Raw genomic sequence first — 17,162 nt, 5'->3', positions numbered from 1 at the left:
TAATGAATTAGGACTTTCTGACTCATCAACCATAGATTATAACTTCTACCGCGAAGAACTATAAATTGGTGTGTCAGTACAATCAGATGTACCGCAGAAAGACCAGCAGTTGAAATACATGAACAAGGCTACTAAGCTAAAACTCCATTAATACATTTGCTCATTTTGACAAACATCATTGAGAGAGAGAGAGAGAGAGAGAGAGAGATATTAATAAAAACAAGAAGAGCAAAAAGTGAAAAAAAATAAATAATAATAAGTGAGTATAGTCCATTTAAAAGTCCCATTTTGCCAGCTAGAGGCTTTTGGTTGGCAACAACACATGCTTGCGATATTCTGCAAGCGCCCAAAGAGGAAAGATGCTCCTATGCGTGGCGTAATGTAGAATACAAGTTTTCAAGGAGGCCCCAGTGATGTCCTGTGAGCGATCAAACATTTCAGAGTTTAGAGAGGCTTTTCTTGTATTGTATTCATAAAATAAGAAATACTGTAATATGGAACTTATATACAATTGGTCCATCATAGAGCCAGATTTCCAATGTGACCTCCTCTTTGTTTACATGTTGTGTATTTGTGGTTGTGTGTAAAACTCTAACATGAAGCAGATTACCTGTTGAGGAAATTCACCACTTTCCATTTGCGAGTTTATTAATAGCTTTGCGGCTTTATGTAACGGTGTTGCATCTCTCTCAGCCTAGATAACAAGAAAAATAGATTGAGAATTAGCTCAATTGACTTGTTTCATTGATTGAGTTACGAAAGAAGGACTAGCAGACTTGAAAATTTTATATGATCGTTGCACGATACTTTTGTGTATCATGATTTTCTATAATGTAAGCATTTTGGGGGCAACAAAATTGACTTCAATAGTACTCTTTAATCAAAGCTCAGAATTGAATCCCAAATCTAAGCCTACTCATACATATTTCTCATGTTTTTTCTTTGACACTGCAGTAACATTGAATTCAGAACAAACCTGTCCAGCATGAATAAGAGCCATCATAGCCCATGATGTTTGTACTAAATGCGAACGGTTTCCTTCCAACGGTGTATATTCCTGTTTCACCAAATTCTAGTAAAAATGAGTAAACAAACCATATATGTATAAAAATCATGTCTAATATAGCAGGGGAACCGACAATTTTCTGTGTTTGTATTCGTAAAAATTAGACAATGTACATGAACATTGACAAGGCCATAGTTATAGGGCATGACCAAATAGAAAATTAAGGTATGCCAACTTACCTTATTTGGGCATGAAAGATAACTCTCTCCCCAACCACCTGTGTCCTGTTGTGTTGAAAGCAAAAACTGACAGGCTTTCCGGACTGTTTGGCTACTGGAATATGTCTTGCCACCAGCAACTAGTCCTCCCAAAGCATACCATGTCCCATAGGTGAAGCAAATTGCCCAATTCCCATACCTGTCAATGAATTTCCGTTATGTTTTGTCAAATTACCATAAAATAAAATGTTGTTGTTTATTGTTCTTGTTTGGGAAACTCATGGCCACTTCTAAATTCACAGACAACTTCAGAAGTATAGAGAGAATCACCAAGAACCGTCCAGGTTTTGCATATCTTCGATATAACGTATTGCTTTTGCAACAGAAATTTCTATTTCTTTCGCTTGGTGTGTTGGATATAAAATTTTGAACAATACTAGAGCTTGGACTACAGATGCTGTACATTCAACATACCTAAACCAACAACTAGTCAATGTTAAAAGAGCATCCATGGTATAAAATTCTTTGACAGGAAAAATTTAAATTGAAACGACACTAAAATCTTACTCATGCTCAATGAAAGCATTTGCAAATATTTCAGAAGGATTTAACCACTGAGTAAAAGAAAAAGAAAAATAAAAGAGAATAAGCACCTCAAATTGTTGCATTAATTAAAAAATTGAAACCCAAAAGGTTAATTACACTGGATGAGATCATGTGTTATCCTGATACTATTTATTGTGGATGTAAAGAAATTACCTCCCACCATGGTTGTAATGTTGGTGGTTCCCAAATTGCAAACCCTCCAGTTTTGGCCTAGAAGAAGAAGAAAAATCAAGGAATCAAAAACAAGAGAGTCGAATAGTTGCCAAAAAAGGCCTTGTGAATATCCATTAGATGATATATCAAGGGAAAAAATTATTTGTACCTGTAGAGGAAGAAGAAAATTCACAGCATCATATAATCGCTCAGCTTCAATTTTTTCTCCCACCACCTCTGGCGACATTTGTGAAAGTAGAAGAAGAGCCTGTAGAAGAAGATACAAATGTGACAACATACATAATTAACTTTGTATTGTTATAATATACTAAACAAGTGGACTTAAATTACCTTTAATGCTTCAGCTGTACAATCTGAGACTTGCCAACCTTGATCTCTTTCAGAGAGAGTCCAAGCTCCTTTAGAAATGTGACGATACATACTCCTAAAGTCACCGGATGGGTTTTCTCGAACCTTCAAATGGTTTAACAATGAGCACACAGTATATATACAAGGTCAATGTTATAGTTTATCCTAGATATTATTGGTCAAATACAAATAAGGAGAAGAAGAAAAAACCTGTGATTGTTTAATGAAATCATGAGCCTTTTTCAGGGTAGTTCCAAACTCATCAACAAGACCACTCGCAATAATTGCTTGAGTAACAAACGCACAGTCCCATAACTGGCAGCCAAGATTCTGCATTAAAGCAAAGAATTAGAAGATAATATGCAGTCATAGCAAAGATATACAAAATGTGCTATTTTTCAGGATTAATAATTGATTGACTAACAAACCTGCACTTTCATTCCATCTTCAGCAATCCACAAGTAATCCGGAACTCTAGCTAGGTGAAACTTGAATGTGTTTGAATTTGGTTCTTCTGCCCAACAAGCCATCATGTGGAAGAACTGTAGACATGAAACATTTAATCATCATAAGCAATTAAGTGCAACCCAAATCAAACAATTTGGAGGTGGCATATTAGTGAAAAAAAAAAATCAATTTGGAGCATCCCAGTTGACAATTTTACACAAGATGGACTCATGCTTTCTTTTTTTATGTTTTGATTTCAGATACCAAGTCATGTAAGTTAATTAAAGCTTGAGTAACCATGATGGACAAGCACAGACATGGCTGCATTGTGGCCTTAACAACCTGGTTCCACATATTTATCAGCTCATATTCAATCATGTCTTTGCACACAACCATGAGCAACTATAGTTGTATGCATCTTTAATTTCCTTATTTCTGGCTTTAGCTATTTCTGTGCACTCCTTAAAAATTGTCTATATAATATATATATATATATATATATATATGTATGTATATAAATGTAGTCATGTGGGATTAAGGCAGGGATGACGATTAGTCCATTTTTTTCGCAATATACTTAGTTACCTTTAAAACACACGCCAAATTTAAATATCTACTATTCTCAGCTTCGTAGTGAAGGTGCTTTATTGTTTTCTGTAGAGCTCTCTCTCTCAGCTTGGAAAAGGGCCAATGTGATAAAAGTGTCTCGCCAATGTAATAAAAGCCATTCCAAAGCAAATCTTGAATGAATGGACGAGGGTAGTAGAGATCATCCTGCATTGAATATAAAACAAAATCACTAACCAAAACATATACACTTTTTTTATCACGTATAGAGTTCATTAATACTTCCTCAAATTTTAAACAAAGGCCTAAAACCCAGCCTTAGATCAAATATTAACCAACCTTCAAGCACAAGTGGCGTGCTCTTTTCCAAATTATTGTGTCATAAGGCTCATTATAAAGTTCCTTTCTCAATGATAGAATGAGATCGGTGATCGGCCCAACATATTTCTTCCCGTATAAATAAGACATGGCCATGTATATATCACGGCAATAGCACCACATTCTTGCTGCATCAATTGCATATTTTCAGTAATGTGAAGACCAATGCAATTAGTACAAACCTATTTAAATACAAACAGTTTTTCTAATCACATCTTTTACTGTATAGAAGATACAAATGTCCTGCTTGTGTCTATAAATAAGAAAAGAGGATGAGAAAAGGTAGATTTTTTAGTATTATCTTCAATGCAATGCACTTCACCAGTAAAATGAAGTCTGTCCTAAAGTACGAGGGTACACACAAAACTTTAGGCCATTGCATTGAGAAATTAAAACCCCTAACTTACAAGGTAGATACGAAGGCAAAAGCCAGAATTCCGGTGGCAATGGGTTGCAACCTGACCATTCATACACTCCAAGCACCTATAAAATAAGAAATAAATGCTGATTAATCCAACAAAAAAGAGGTTGACACTAATTTCAAGAAGGTTATACATAATTGATAATACTACACTTATATGTAGCACTACCCACATTACTCTCAAATTTTAATTTACTTAATGCTCCAACAGGGCAGGAAAAAACTCCTAGGTTTCATGCTATCCAATCTTGCACGTACTATATACTAACTTAATACTAGACTTATTTGTTCTTACCCAAAACTCAAATTCATTTTACTTGTGCAGCAATGAAAAAGTTAAGCTATTCATGAATTTTCTTGGAGAGAATTTGAATATGTTAATTTACCGAAAGACATATCTTTCCCCAAAAGGGTATCATTGTTAGGCCGCCATGATCAAGTATCCATGTCCGGGCTTTTGCAACAGCGCCATCTTCACCGTCTCCGGTTTCTTCTCCAAGCATACGCAAGGCAATGTAGTTATATGCTGTGGTAATCATCATGCTATGACCCTCTATATGCAATCCCCATCCACCATCTTTGTTCTACATCACACATTTAATATCACTAGTTCCATCAAATGCATAAAATTAACATTTTCAATATCCATACAAGATATATATATATATATATATATATATATATATATATATAAAGAGATTTTATACACTACCTGATGATTATAGATGCATCGAACAATCTCCTTTCTGTGTTCCAGTGATAGACAAACATTGATTGTTCCGGTGAGATATAGAACCATGACCTGCATATTGTAATACATATATCAAACAATTTCCATAGTACAAACAATAAGGAAATTAGATTTTAGTGACCAAACCTCAATAAAATTGCAACCTCAAGAAAAGATGAATAGTCATCAAATTAAACACTTAAATTTTTGTCAGACAACTTAAATATCTCCCCCAATTCTCTCGTTACACCACCAAACATGTTGCTCATCAACAACCAGCTTTTGATCAACCTAGTTGAAACTTGAAAGGGCAAAAGCCATTGGCAGCTAAATTTCACTACACAGACTTTGAATTCTTTTATGCTATTTTTGGGATGTACTGGATTGGAGTAGGAGAAAATTTAGTTTGCACAGATTCTGTGCTTCCAAACACAACATTAGGGTTTCTTAACTTCTTATTTGGAGATTAACAAGTAAAGGGAAGGTAATGAATATTTGGAGACTTTGAGAATTTGTAGGAGAGGCCAAAAGGCCATAATCCGACAGGCATGGAGAAGGATCGATCAATTCCACTTAGAAGAACAACATGAGCAATATATTCTACGAGCTAGTTCTGTGTCAATCTTAATCTTATCGCCTTCTGATACCTCCTCCGTGCCCGGCGGCGCAACCTCCGCCGACGCCCACAGCAACCACCATCACTGCCCTAGGACAGGGCCTCGACGGCTCCGTCCTCCCTCTCACATTCATTTTGGAGCATTCAATCCCCTTATCACTATTCTTTAAAAAACTTTTTTTTCAAATAAATAAAATGAATTTCTATATCTTTTATTCATTTATTTATTTATCCCATTTGAGCAGATAAAGTAGCACTAGAATATGATAGGAATAATTACCAAGTGAGGTGTATAAAATAGGGGGCCTGAATTTTCAGCAGGCCAGTGCCCATCATGTGCTTGAATGGCTGAAACTGATCGAACAGCTTTCCTCACAGCGGTCGTAACTATTTCATTCGTTACTTCGCCGTTGTCTCTCAATTTCACTTCTTCTATTATGTTTAGATCAACTTTGTTTTCTCTCGTAAGCTGTGCATAAAAGAAAAAGAAAAAGAAAAAAAAATTAATAATAATAATTTAAGTTAATTGGGTTAAGAGTATAAGTAATTTTCTTTTTATTATTTTTTTTAAATTTCAAGCCAACAAACGTCCACTCGTCATGCCTCTACCAATACCCGAACACTTAACTTTCTCATTCGAGAGAAGAGTTTATACTAAATGGATTACTAATCATTGGTACGAAGAGAATATAACGACGCCAACTTTAAACTAAAAATATTAGAGCTAATAAAAAATTTACTGTGCAATAAATGGGGAAGCCGAAAGTTTCGAAATAAATGAGAATCTTTGATGAGAAGGGTACTAGTGTACCACTCGTCCAAATACTCCCAAATATTATAAAAAAAATTTGTGAATGTAACTTTTAGTTCCAAAAATCACCGTGGACAATTTTTATTGGTTAGTGTCAATTTTGTAACATAAATTGAACAAAATCCAATCTTATATACCTTGCGTATTATAAGGGAAAATTGAAAAAACTCTCCCTAAACTATCTTATATTTACAAATAACCCCCTAAATTGTTAATATGCCAATAACTTCCTAACTTAATTTCAGTTTGCTGTTAAAAAATGAATGATTTATTTATTTATACTTTTAAGAAAAATGTAATCATTATGTAAAGAAAAATTAAGAATCCTGTGGTTCAGTGGTATCTCTTATATCTCTCAAAGTGAATGGTGAGAGTTCGAGTCTCCAAATGAATAAAGTAAAATGTGTGAGTGGGTGTGTATTTTTTGTCAATAAAAAAATATATATATTTATAAAGAAAAACCATACGGCCACAGTGAAAGTCACTAGTGTATTTATATATATATAAGTAAAGCAATTCTACAAAGAATTAATATATCAGAAACCAAATAATTCAAATAATCTAAGAATGGTAATTTAGTGGTAGTTCTTCACCTTTCGAAGTTAAATTATAAAGAGTTTATAAACAAAACGAGTACATGAATTTCTTGTCAAAGTTAAATAAAAATAAAATAAAAAAAAAAAACAAAACAAAACTAGGAAAAACAAAAAAGAAAAACAAAATTCTTACCTGTAATCGCATTAAAAGATCGCTGCTTGGCTTAACTTGAAATCGATTTTTATAGTATTCTTCCCGGGCTTTTTCGACTTGTTCTCGCTCTTCCAGTGTCCCAATATCAGGTTCGAACTCCCATATTTGTCTCCCAACAAAATTGTTGGTGCTAAACAACCATGGCCCATTCCCTTCTGCTATCTTAAGCTTCCACATATATATATATATATATTACAATATTAAGCTCAAATTATCACCTCAAACCCTGCACTTGAAAATACAATGCTAAAAGATAGTTTAATATCCAAAACAATATAATTTTCTTATCATAATATATATAGCTAATAATAAATAAATAAAAATAAATAGAGAGAACCTGTATCCAAGTCCAAACAATTTCTGCATAGCATGAAGCTCTCAGTGGCCTCATATATATGGACTTTACAACATGCAAATCAATGGCCTCGATCGTGTGTGTAATAGAAGTAATACAAACACCAACTTTATTGATTTGAAAAAAATACCATCCTACAAAAAGAAGTTAATAACAACTTTATAGTAAATAATCCTACCATTAGTGTATGTGGCACAAATACCTATTCCAACGCATTTACAATTTTCCGCAAAGCAATGAATGCACTATGTATATAACGAATATGTATATATATATATATATATAGGAATGAGTAATGCTGCCGTGTGGCCGATAGCGATCATACTGTTGGGAAACGTGCAAGTTTTAAAAACTTTTCGAGGGATTTAAATTCATAGATCTTGATTCATTACATAGAGACAAGTTTTATGCAAAAAAAAATAAAATATGATGTATTATTCAACTAAAAGATTGAATACTTACATCAAGGTTTGAGTAAACCTCAGATCTCTCCTCTAAAGTGAATGTTCTCACTTATTGTAGATCCCTTTTGCTAGACATTTTTTCCATGGATCTCCATCTTCTTGGTAATGGTCTTGCCTTTAGGAATCACTCATAAGCCTCCATGAATGACCTTGGAAAACTAGGCTTGTGGGAGCCTCCATTAGATGAGAACATAAACCCTAATTTTCTAGAGAGAGAAAATTTATTCCTTTTTCCTTCTCATAAAAATCACCCCCTAAAATATACATAGACCATGTATATTTATAGACAACATAAAAATAAAGAAAAGGAAAAAACAAATCCTTCTCCATCTCTAATTCATATGTCTCAAATCTAATATGATTCCAATATCAAGTTGGGCTATGAGTGAGAATCCATTGGGCCTATTATTTTATTGGCTACAATGAATTAATAATTGGCCCGGTCCATGGACCCAATTCAATTAATTCATAAATTAATTTCTACTCCACTAAAAGAAATTAATTGAACTCCAATTAAATAATAAATAACCTCTAAGTCAATATTGCACTTTGACCCTTCTATACATAATTAGTTATCGGATAAATATAGCCATCAATCCGACTACTTAATTAATATATTTATTTTGGTACCTTTGATTATTTATGGCTCGATCACAATAAAACATTTGTTTGACAAAAATAATAATTTAAATAAATAAATATATAATAAATCATTTTGTCTAAAAACACACGAAGGCCTTCGAATTTACTTTGTGATCAACCATAATCAATACAAAATAAATACAAGTAGCAATGATGCAAATATTGAAAATATAACCCTCTAACTATTAATTACATAACTACCCAAAGTGTCGGTCTAAGGATCCCGAAGAATCCGCCGAACAAATCAAAGTAATTATTAATTAATAAAAGAGTCTATACTTTTCTCATGCTTAAGAGTCAAATGCCATGACGGTGATAGGGAGTAATTGCATACGACGGCTCTCGCAATATATCTCAACCTAACGCGGATCCAGTTCAAGTCTTAATTAATTATGAGTCCATCCATAATTACCGACTATGAACAATTTATAATTACTATTTATATATCATGCATTGATTGTCATCACATACATATATATAAATATTTCTTGTAATTACATGGACACTCTCAATTTCATAGTGAATCGAAACATAATACATTGAATTCACCAATTATATAAATCATAAATATTTCAGATATGTCAGGAACATATGTCACTATAATCCAGATAGGAATTTGCTATGCCAGGGCATATAAATCCGAACAGCTCCCACTTGCCCTCATAGCCAATTCAAATTGCACCTAACTCCAATGTTATCCAGATGATGATCAAAATTATTGATCAATGACACCTTTGATAATGGATCAACAAAGTTGTGTTCCAATGCAATGTTCTAACTACAAGTGCATTTTCTTGCCGGACAATATCATGTAGAACATGATACTTCCTCTCAGTGTATCTTGTTCCTCTATGGAACCTTGGATCATTGGTTTGGACTACTTCTGCACTATTGTCACAACATAGCTCAATAGGCAGGCTAGTATACTCCACAACCTCTAAATCAGTGAGATCAAACTAATAGGCTTCCTTTGCCGCCTTTAAGGCTGCAATATATTCCACCTACAGGTTTGAGTCAGCAGTTGAAATCTGCTTAACAATCTACCAACTGATCTCCCTTCCATTAAGTGAACATACACTAAGTCATGAACCTCATAGTATCTACTTCTGATTGAAAATCAGAACTAGCATACCTGACTAGGACCATATCATTTACATCCATAAATGAGTATGATATCATTGATTCTCCTTAGGTACTTAATGATATTTTTCACAACAGACCAGTTGTCAAGTCCAGTATTGGACTGATCTCTACTGACTATCCCTACTATGTAGCGGATGTCCTGTTTGGTATAGACCATGGCATATATGAGACTCTTATATGCCGAAACATATTGTTCCAGTCCCATTTGCTCAATCTCCTTTGATAGTCTTGAAAAACTACTTATTAGAGAGAGCCATCCATATCAATAAAGCAAGAACTCATTCTTTGAGTTATGCATACCAAACCTGGTCAAAACTTTATCAATGTAGGATTATTAAGATAAGCCTATTTTCCTTTTAACCTGATCTTGCAAAAGCTTGATCCTAGGAATATAGCTTACATCTTGAAATTCCTTCATTTAAAAGTAATTGAACAACTACCTTTTAATTGATGACAAAACTTCCACGTCATTATGAATGAGTAGGATGTCATCAATATATAGAATTAAGAAAAATAATGACATTCCCTTGTACACTCATGATTTATTCACTAAGAAATCTTCTGGTATCTTTTTGTAGATTAACTTGCCTTCCATAGGAATCACCCTACTAGAAAGTTCTACAAGATCCCAGAATTTATTAGAATACATAGATTCCAACTCTGATTTCATAGTAACTCACCAAAACGATCTGTATCCACATCGGTTCACGCTTCCGTGTAGCTTACTGGGTCCAACTCATGTTTAACAGGGATGTCCATAATGGTCTCACCTAAAAACATGATTCTGTCGAATTGGATGATAATCCTCCCACTACATCAATGTACCGATGCAAGAATCTGTGTAGTAGATGATGCTAACGCATCAATAGGGAATTCATATATTATTCTCAATCTCTATAATAAGTGTGTTCACATGTGGTACATCTGGTACTCATACCAAATTCTCTAACATTATGCTACTAGGAATGTGATTCATAATATGATTCTCCTATAGATAAACAGTGAGTGAAAACAATTAACTTTTATCTTTGAGATCATAAAATAATCTATCCTAGTGACATTTAGAGTAGCTATCAAATCTAGCATGCCTATGATCTGCTTCCAACTTACTTGTTCATATCAAGCGCACATGTGCAAGACTACCCCATACGTGCATATGATTCAAACTAATATTTAGTAAAAAAACATAGCTCAACGGTATCCTTGAGACAGACTAAGATGGAATGCAGTTCATAATGTGCATCGATGTCATTAACGCTAAACTCTTAAATGAAAGAGATAATGTAGCATAGCTGATCATAGATCTACCCATGTTAAGTGGAATTCTGTTATTCCTATTTGACACCTAAATACATTTAGCGTCAATTGCGGAAAACTGGTACATAATACCCTCATTGACCATATAGTCTTTGCACTATCCCAAGAAATACTCATATCCTCGATCAGATCGAAGTGTCTTGATAAGTTTACCTAATATGTGTTCCACATCAGTCTTAACCTTCTCAGAAAATACCAAGAGTTTAAGACTTGTGTTGCATCAGATAAACTTATCCAAAACGTGAGTAATCTTGCTTGGATGTTCATAAGACCACACGTGTCAGTGTGTACCGACTCCAATTGTCCTTTATGTCTATTTCATCTGGCTGATTAAGCCCTAAGAGTTATCTATCCTTCAAAACAGGGTTCACAAGTTTGGTTTAGGCTCCCCTGCCTTACTAGGTAATAAACCTTCTTTGACCAATCTTTGAATCTTATTTTGATTGATAACAACCCAAAAATAGACACTAAAAATACAATGAGTCAGGAATAACAATTTGTTTTCTTAACATTCAATCTAGAAGATGCAACATTAGTTTCTACATCCTGCAAATCTTAAGAGTTTGTGATTATAGTATATTAACCATCTTTCAATGCACCAGAAACAATCGCATATCTCTTCAATTTTATAAAACCAGTTTTACAAAATAACAACACAGTTTTTATAAACCAAAAGTGAAATAAGAATGAGATTGTGTTTCACTTCTGTGCATAAAGATAGTTCTCTAATACTAATATCCTCATACTCTCTAATTTCAGATGTAATACTCCCACTGACTTAACTACAACCTTGGCATCAGGTCAAAAGATAAATATATTTCCATATCATCAAGGCTTCTGGATTCTTGAAATCCTTACAATAAATTGCAAACATGTTTAGTGGCTCCAGAATCTATCCATCAGGAATCAATAGATACAACCACATAACATGGCTCAATGATTAAATATATATTTTCCTATGCCACGTCATTGCTTAGACAGTTTGTCCTTCAGTGTCTTAGTTAACGGCAAAAGAAACAGTTTCATTCGCCCTCAACATACACTGCCTTATTCCCTTTAACCTTTTAGATACCTATGTTTTGTGCTAGCCTAGTCCTATTATCATCCTTCTTCTTTGCTTTGCCCATCCACTTGGGCCTAGAAGAAGATGGTATAGACTAGGTTAAATTGATAGGAACACCCATACTCTTGATTATCCCTTCATCTGTTACCAATTCTATAAGAATATCAGCGAGTGTGAACTCAAACTGATTCTTTATTTAATTCACTCTAACAGAGTCGAATGAGTTTGGTAACAAGGCAATAATCATGTCAACTTGAAACTTACCACCCAAGTCAGCCCTATTGATCTCCAGCTAATTTTAAATAATAAACAATCATTTTCCAAAATTCGATTTCATACTGGAGTTCCTTAGGCTATCTTGATGCTATTCAAGTCTGATATAGTACTTCAGCATACTCTCTATCTAATCTCACCAAAACATCTTATTGATATTTAACATGATGCTTAAAGAAAATAAAATAATGTAAATGTTAGCTTTGGAGCGTATTCGAGGTAAACTCTAGAATATTGCACCAAGTCATCTCATTTGCGTTATTTCACTTATTCAAAGCATTAATGTTCTCTTGGGTATCTTAAAGTAAAAGGATTAGGTTTAGGAGTAGTAAATACATTTGTACCCTTACGTTGTGAATAAAATATCTAAGCTCATTTTCCAGTCATTATAAATAAGGTCCAATATCATAGAATATGTAAGCAAGCAGATAAACTGGAGTAGACATAATTAATCTGAATATAAATGCATTCATATAATATGCAAGGTGAATTTTTAATTATGTCATGCATATTTAAAATTAAAATGAGTTTGTTAACCACATAATATAATAAATCTCAATCGAACAAGAGATCATTATCATTATTGGTGAACAATCCCTTTTAATTAATGCGGGTCCCTCAACTCTGTAGCATAATAAATTAACCAATCAATATGTCAATAACTTATCCTGTTGGAGGAGTTCATTATTACTATTGTTGAGATTCATTTACTATTAGGTGAGCACTTCCATTAAAATAGTATGTGGGTCCCTTAACCACTGCATGAAAAATCGGATAACCAATACACCAATAACTTATTCGGTTGGCGAAGTTCATTATTGCTATTGGCGGGCAAATCCCATCATCTCCATATCTCTTAAGACAATGCCTTGTCTATCTATATGAAATGACTCCCGATTATGTTTAGCCTTTCTAAAATCACCTAGTGTAGACCACTCCGTTGGGGAGCTAACACTATTGATTTTAGATTGAGTGTATAACATTATTAATGCTCTAATGAAAAATAAAACATTAAATATGTTGTCATTATAATCTAGACTCTTTAAATCATGCGTAGAGCCTTATTTTTAAAGATCTAATTACAATGAACATTTAATATTTGTATTTTCATGAGACAACCATTCTTGTAATATTTAGACTCTTCAAATCATGCGTGGGGCCTTATTTTTGAAGATCTAATTACAATGGTTTTAATAACGAAGGCCATGGGGTAATGTATCAAAAATCCCCGCTCCCACTCAATTTTTAGTCATTAATAATTAGGGTTTTCAATTTACATGATATAATGCATGCAAAACGTCTTGATTTTAATCCCATTAAATTTAGAAAATATTTGGACTTTAAACGATTCACTAATATTTAATTTGAAGCACACTTTAAAAATAATTTACAAAAATAATTTTTCGTTTCCCAATAAGTGCCCTCAAATTAATTAGTAATCTAATCCAATTAATTTTCATAATTTAATTAATATAAATCAAGCCATTTAAATAAATATCATGGATCCAATGCATGAACAATAATAATTAGCAATTAATTATTTCATGCATCACATACAACAATAAATGACAGATAAAGCAAATTAAATGGCCAATGGATTCAGCTTTTAACATTTAAAAACTATTCTTGCTGTACGGGCATCCTTCAACTGTCTGTAAACACCCATAGGAAGCTTGTACGCGTCAGGAGAAGCAAAACGCCGCTTGAAACGAGCCCGGAGGACCTCACACGCGCTGGCACGCGCCTAGGGCAAGCTGCACGTGCTCCCACGCGCCGGCACGCGCCTGGGGCGCGTGGAATGCACACTCACGCGCTCCCACGCGCCTGGGGCGCGTGGGACGCGCCTCCACGCGCCTTCACGCACGTGGAGTTCAAGCTCCCTTGGCTGGCGCGTGCAATGCACGCGCCAGCATGTGCACTCTCCTGGCGCGTGTGGAACACGCGCCAGGCTCACCATCTTGACGCCACACCTGATCCGGGCCACCTCCGACGCCCCTTCTCGCCGCCGGCGAAGCTCCGGCCACCGGAAAAACGCCGAAAAAATTCCAAAAAATCCGAAAAAATGCCAGAAAATTAAATTAAGCCTCAAAAAATTCCAGAAAAATTCCAAAAAATTCGAAAAAATTCCAGAAAATTACTGAAGCATAATTTAATCCTTTTGGACCTTCTTGAAGCTTCATAGCATCCTTTGACGAAGATTACATGGCTTTAAAAATATTTACAATTTGAAATACAATGGAAAAAATTAAATTACATCATTGAACTTTCAAACGGCTAAATCAAAGCCTTAATTACATTCATCCAAAGATAAAATTACATTAATTTAACCTATAAGCTTCATCCATGGCCCAACCATACATCATCATTCATTCACAATTATTCATACATCATTATGTATCAATATATATCAACATATTAAATCATACATCAACATACATCAATAAAAATATATATGAATATAATTTTGGATCCATGAATGATGATTTTCATAAAATCATGATCTCTAGTAATGAATCAAACCATGCTCTGATACCACTGTTGGGAAACGTGCAAGTTTTAAAAACTTTTCGAGGGATTTAAATTCATAGATCTTGATTCATTACATAGAGACAAGTTTTATGCAAAAAAAAATAAAATATGATGTATTATTCAACTAAAAGATTGAATACTTACATCAAGGTTTGAGTAAACCTCAGATCTCTCCTCTAAAGTGAATGTTCTCACTTATTGTAGATCCCTTTTGCTAGACATTTTTTCCATGGATCTCCATCTTCTTGGTAATGGTCTTGCCTTTAGGAATCACTCATAAGCCTCCATGAATGACCTTGGAAAACTAGGCTTGTGGGAGCCTCCATTAGATGAGAACATAAACCCTAATTTTCTAGAGAGAGAAAATTTATTCCTTTTTCCTTCTCATAAAAATCACCCCCTAAAATATACATAGACCATGTATATTTATAGACAACATAAAAATAAAGAAAAGGAAAAAACAAATCCTTCTCCATCTCTAATTCATATGTCTCAAATCTAATATGATTCCAATATCAAGTTGGGCTATGAGTGAGAATCCATTGGGCCTATTATTTTATTGGCTACAATGAATTAATAATTGGCCCGGTCCATGGACCCAATTCAATTAATTCATAAATTAATTTCTACTCCACTAAAAGAAATTAATTGAACTCCAATTAAATAATAAATAACCTCTAAGTCAATATTGCACTTTGACCCTTCTATACATAATTAGTTATCGGATAAATATAGCCATCAATCCGACTACTTAATTAATATATTTATTTTGGTACCTTTGATTATTTATGGCTCGATCACAATAAAACATTTGTTTGACAAAAATAATAATTTAAATAAATAAATATATAATAAATCATTTTGTCTAAAAACACACGAAGGCCTTCGAATTTACTTTGTGATCAACCATAATCAATACAAAATAAATACAAGTAGCAATGATGCAAATATTGAAAATATAACCCTCTAACTATTAATTACATAACTACCCAAAGTGTCGGTCTAAGGATCCCGAAGAATCCGCCGAACAAATCAAAGTAATTATTAATTAATAAAAGAGTCTATACTTTTCTCATGCTTAAGAGTCAAATGCCATGACGGTGATAGGGAGTAATTGCATACGACGGCTCTCGCAATATATCTCAACCTAACGCGGATCCAGTTCAAGTCTTAATTAATTATGAGTCCATCCATAATTACCGACTATGAACAATTTATAATTACTATTTATATATCATGCATTGATTGTCATCACATACATATATATAAATATTTCTTGTAATTACATGGACACTCTCAATTTCATAGTGAATCGAAACATAATACATTGAATTCACCAATTATATAAATCATAAATATTTCAGATATGTCAGGAACATATGTCACTATAATCCAGATAGGAATTTGCTATGCCAGGGCATATAAATCCGAACACATACATCATGATATCTCTATCTTTTTGTGAAACTCATGAACAAATATTGCAGCATGCATCTAAATCGTTTGAAATGTATAAAGATTGTACTATTAAAATTTTGTACCGAAGTTCATTTGAGTAGTACTCCCAAGAAAGGTTCCACTTGACAAGAACTATAAAATCTCTGCATTTAATTAATGGATTGAATGATATATTAAATGATTCATACTTTTTCAAATCTCAACAAAATTGTATGGATGCAATAGTTAAATATGAAAAGTTTATAATTCTTGTCACAAGGGAGTTCTCTTAAGAGCATTACTTAATTCATGAGTAATGTTACTATAAGGTCGATCTCATGATAGTTGTAATGAGCTCAATCTACTATAAAATTAGCACATTAAAGGGTACAAATTACATTGTTGTGTAGATAATATAAAATAGACTAACAAGTACAAAAAATCAACTCAAAATATTATTATGTAAGACACGGAAAAAAAAAAAAAATAGTTTAATTTGATCAAACGAAATCAATGTAGATTGAAAAGCTATGCCCAAACAACATGTCTTAGCGAGCCCCTAATCGCTTCCTATTCGTTTGTGGGTCGGGACTCGAGGATCTCAATAAATTCGCCACCACGTGCATCAATGCGTCAGGCCATTTCGCTTCCATGCATGCACCTCCAGTGAATTTCACATCCCCGAAATACCCTTTCATACTCCTCAAATGGTCTTTACCCTCCTCCACTATTTTCATGATCGACCTCGAATTCAAGCTAGTTTCATCTAATCAATCTTATGTTTGAGGAAAACTATTAGATTAATTGATATCTTCATTGAGCAAATTTATAATTGTTCTTGTTAAAAATATTGGGAGAGAATAAAAT

At 33.7% G+C, this 17,162-nt stretch overlaps 1 protein-coding gene across 3 annotated transcripts; it reads right to left on the bottom strand.

Annotated features, from left to right (window-relative positions):
- On the bottom strand, nt 1-7,253 carry LOC132311572 (beta-amyrin synthase 2-like). Of its 3 annotated transcripts, XM_059809564.1 has the most exons (18): nt 7,052-7,253; nt 5,792-5,980; nt 4,878-4,967; nt 4,552-4,749; nt 4,152-4,227; nt 3,706-3,872; nt 3,385-3,573; nt 2,781-2,894; nt 2,563-2,682; nt 2,335-2,457; nt 2,153-2,251; nt 1,984-2,040; nt 1,792-1,838; nt 1,555-1,698; nt 1,246-1,423; nt 977-1,057; nt 611-694; nt 1-418 (listed from the first exon to the last, which is right to left on the bottom strand). In XM_059809564.1, exons 1-18 carry the CDS (start codon nt 7,247-7,249, stop codon nt 296-298), a joined length of 2,277 nt encoding a protein of 758 aa, XP_059665547.1. In that variant the 5' UTR covers nt 7,250-7,253; the 3' UTR covers nt 1-295. The 3 variants fall into 3 exon arrangements, with proteins under 3 accessions (XP_059665547.1, XP_059665530.1, XP_059665538.1); XM_059809547.1 differs by lacking the exons at nt 5,792-5,980; nt 7,052-7,253 and adding an exon at nt 5,043-5,725; XM_059809555.1 differs by lacking the exons at nt 5,792-5,980; nt 7,052-7,253 and adding an exon at nt 5,543-5,725.
- Between the last annotated feature and the right edge of the window lie 9,909 nt (nt 7,254-17,162).

The sequence above is a fragment of the Cornus florida genome, unplaced genomic scaffold, assembly GCF_030987335.1.
Source record: "Cornus florida cultivar Cherokee Brave unplaced genomic scaffold, ASM3098733v1 CherokeeBrave_3.0.0_Hap2_Chr01, whole genome shotgun sequence".
In the NCBI taxonomy this organism is placed as follows: Eukaryota; Viridiplantae; Streptophyta; class Magnoliopsida; order Cornales; family Cornaceae; genus Cornus; species Cornus florida.
This window is presented reverse-complemented; position numbering and strand designations above follow the sequence as displayed.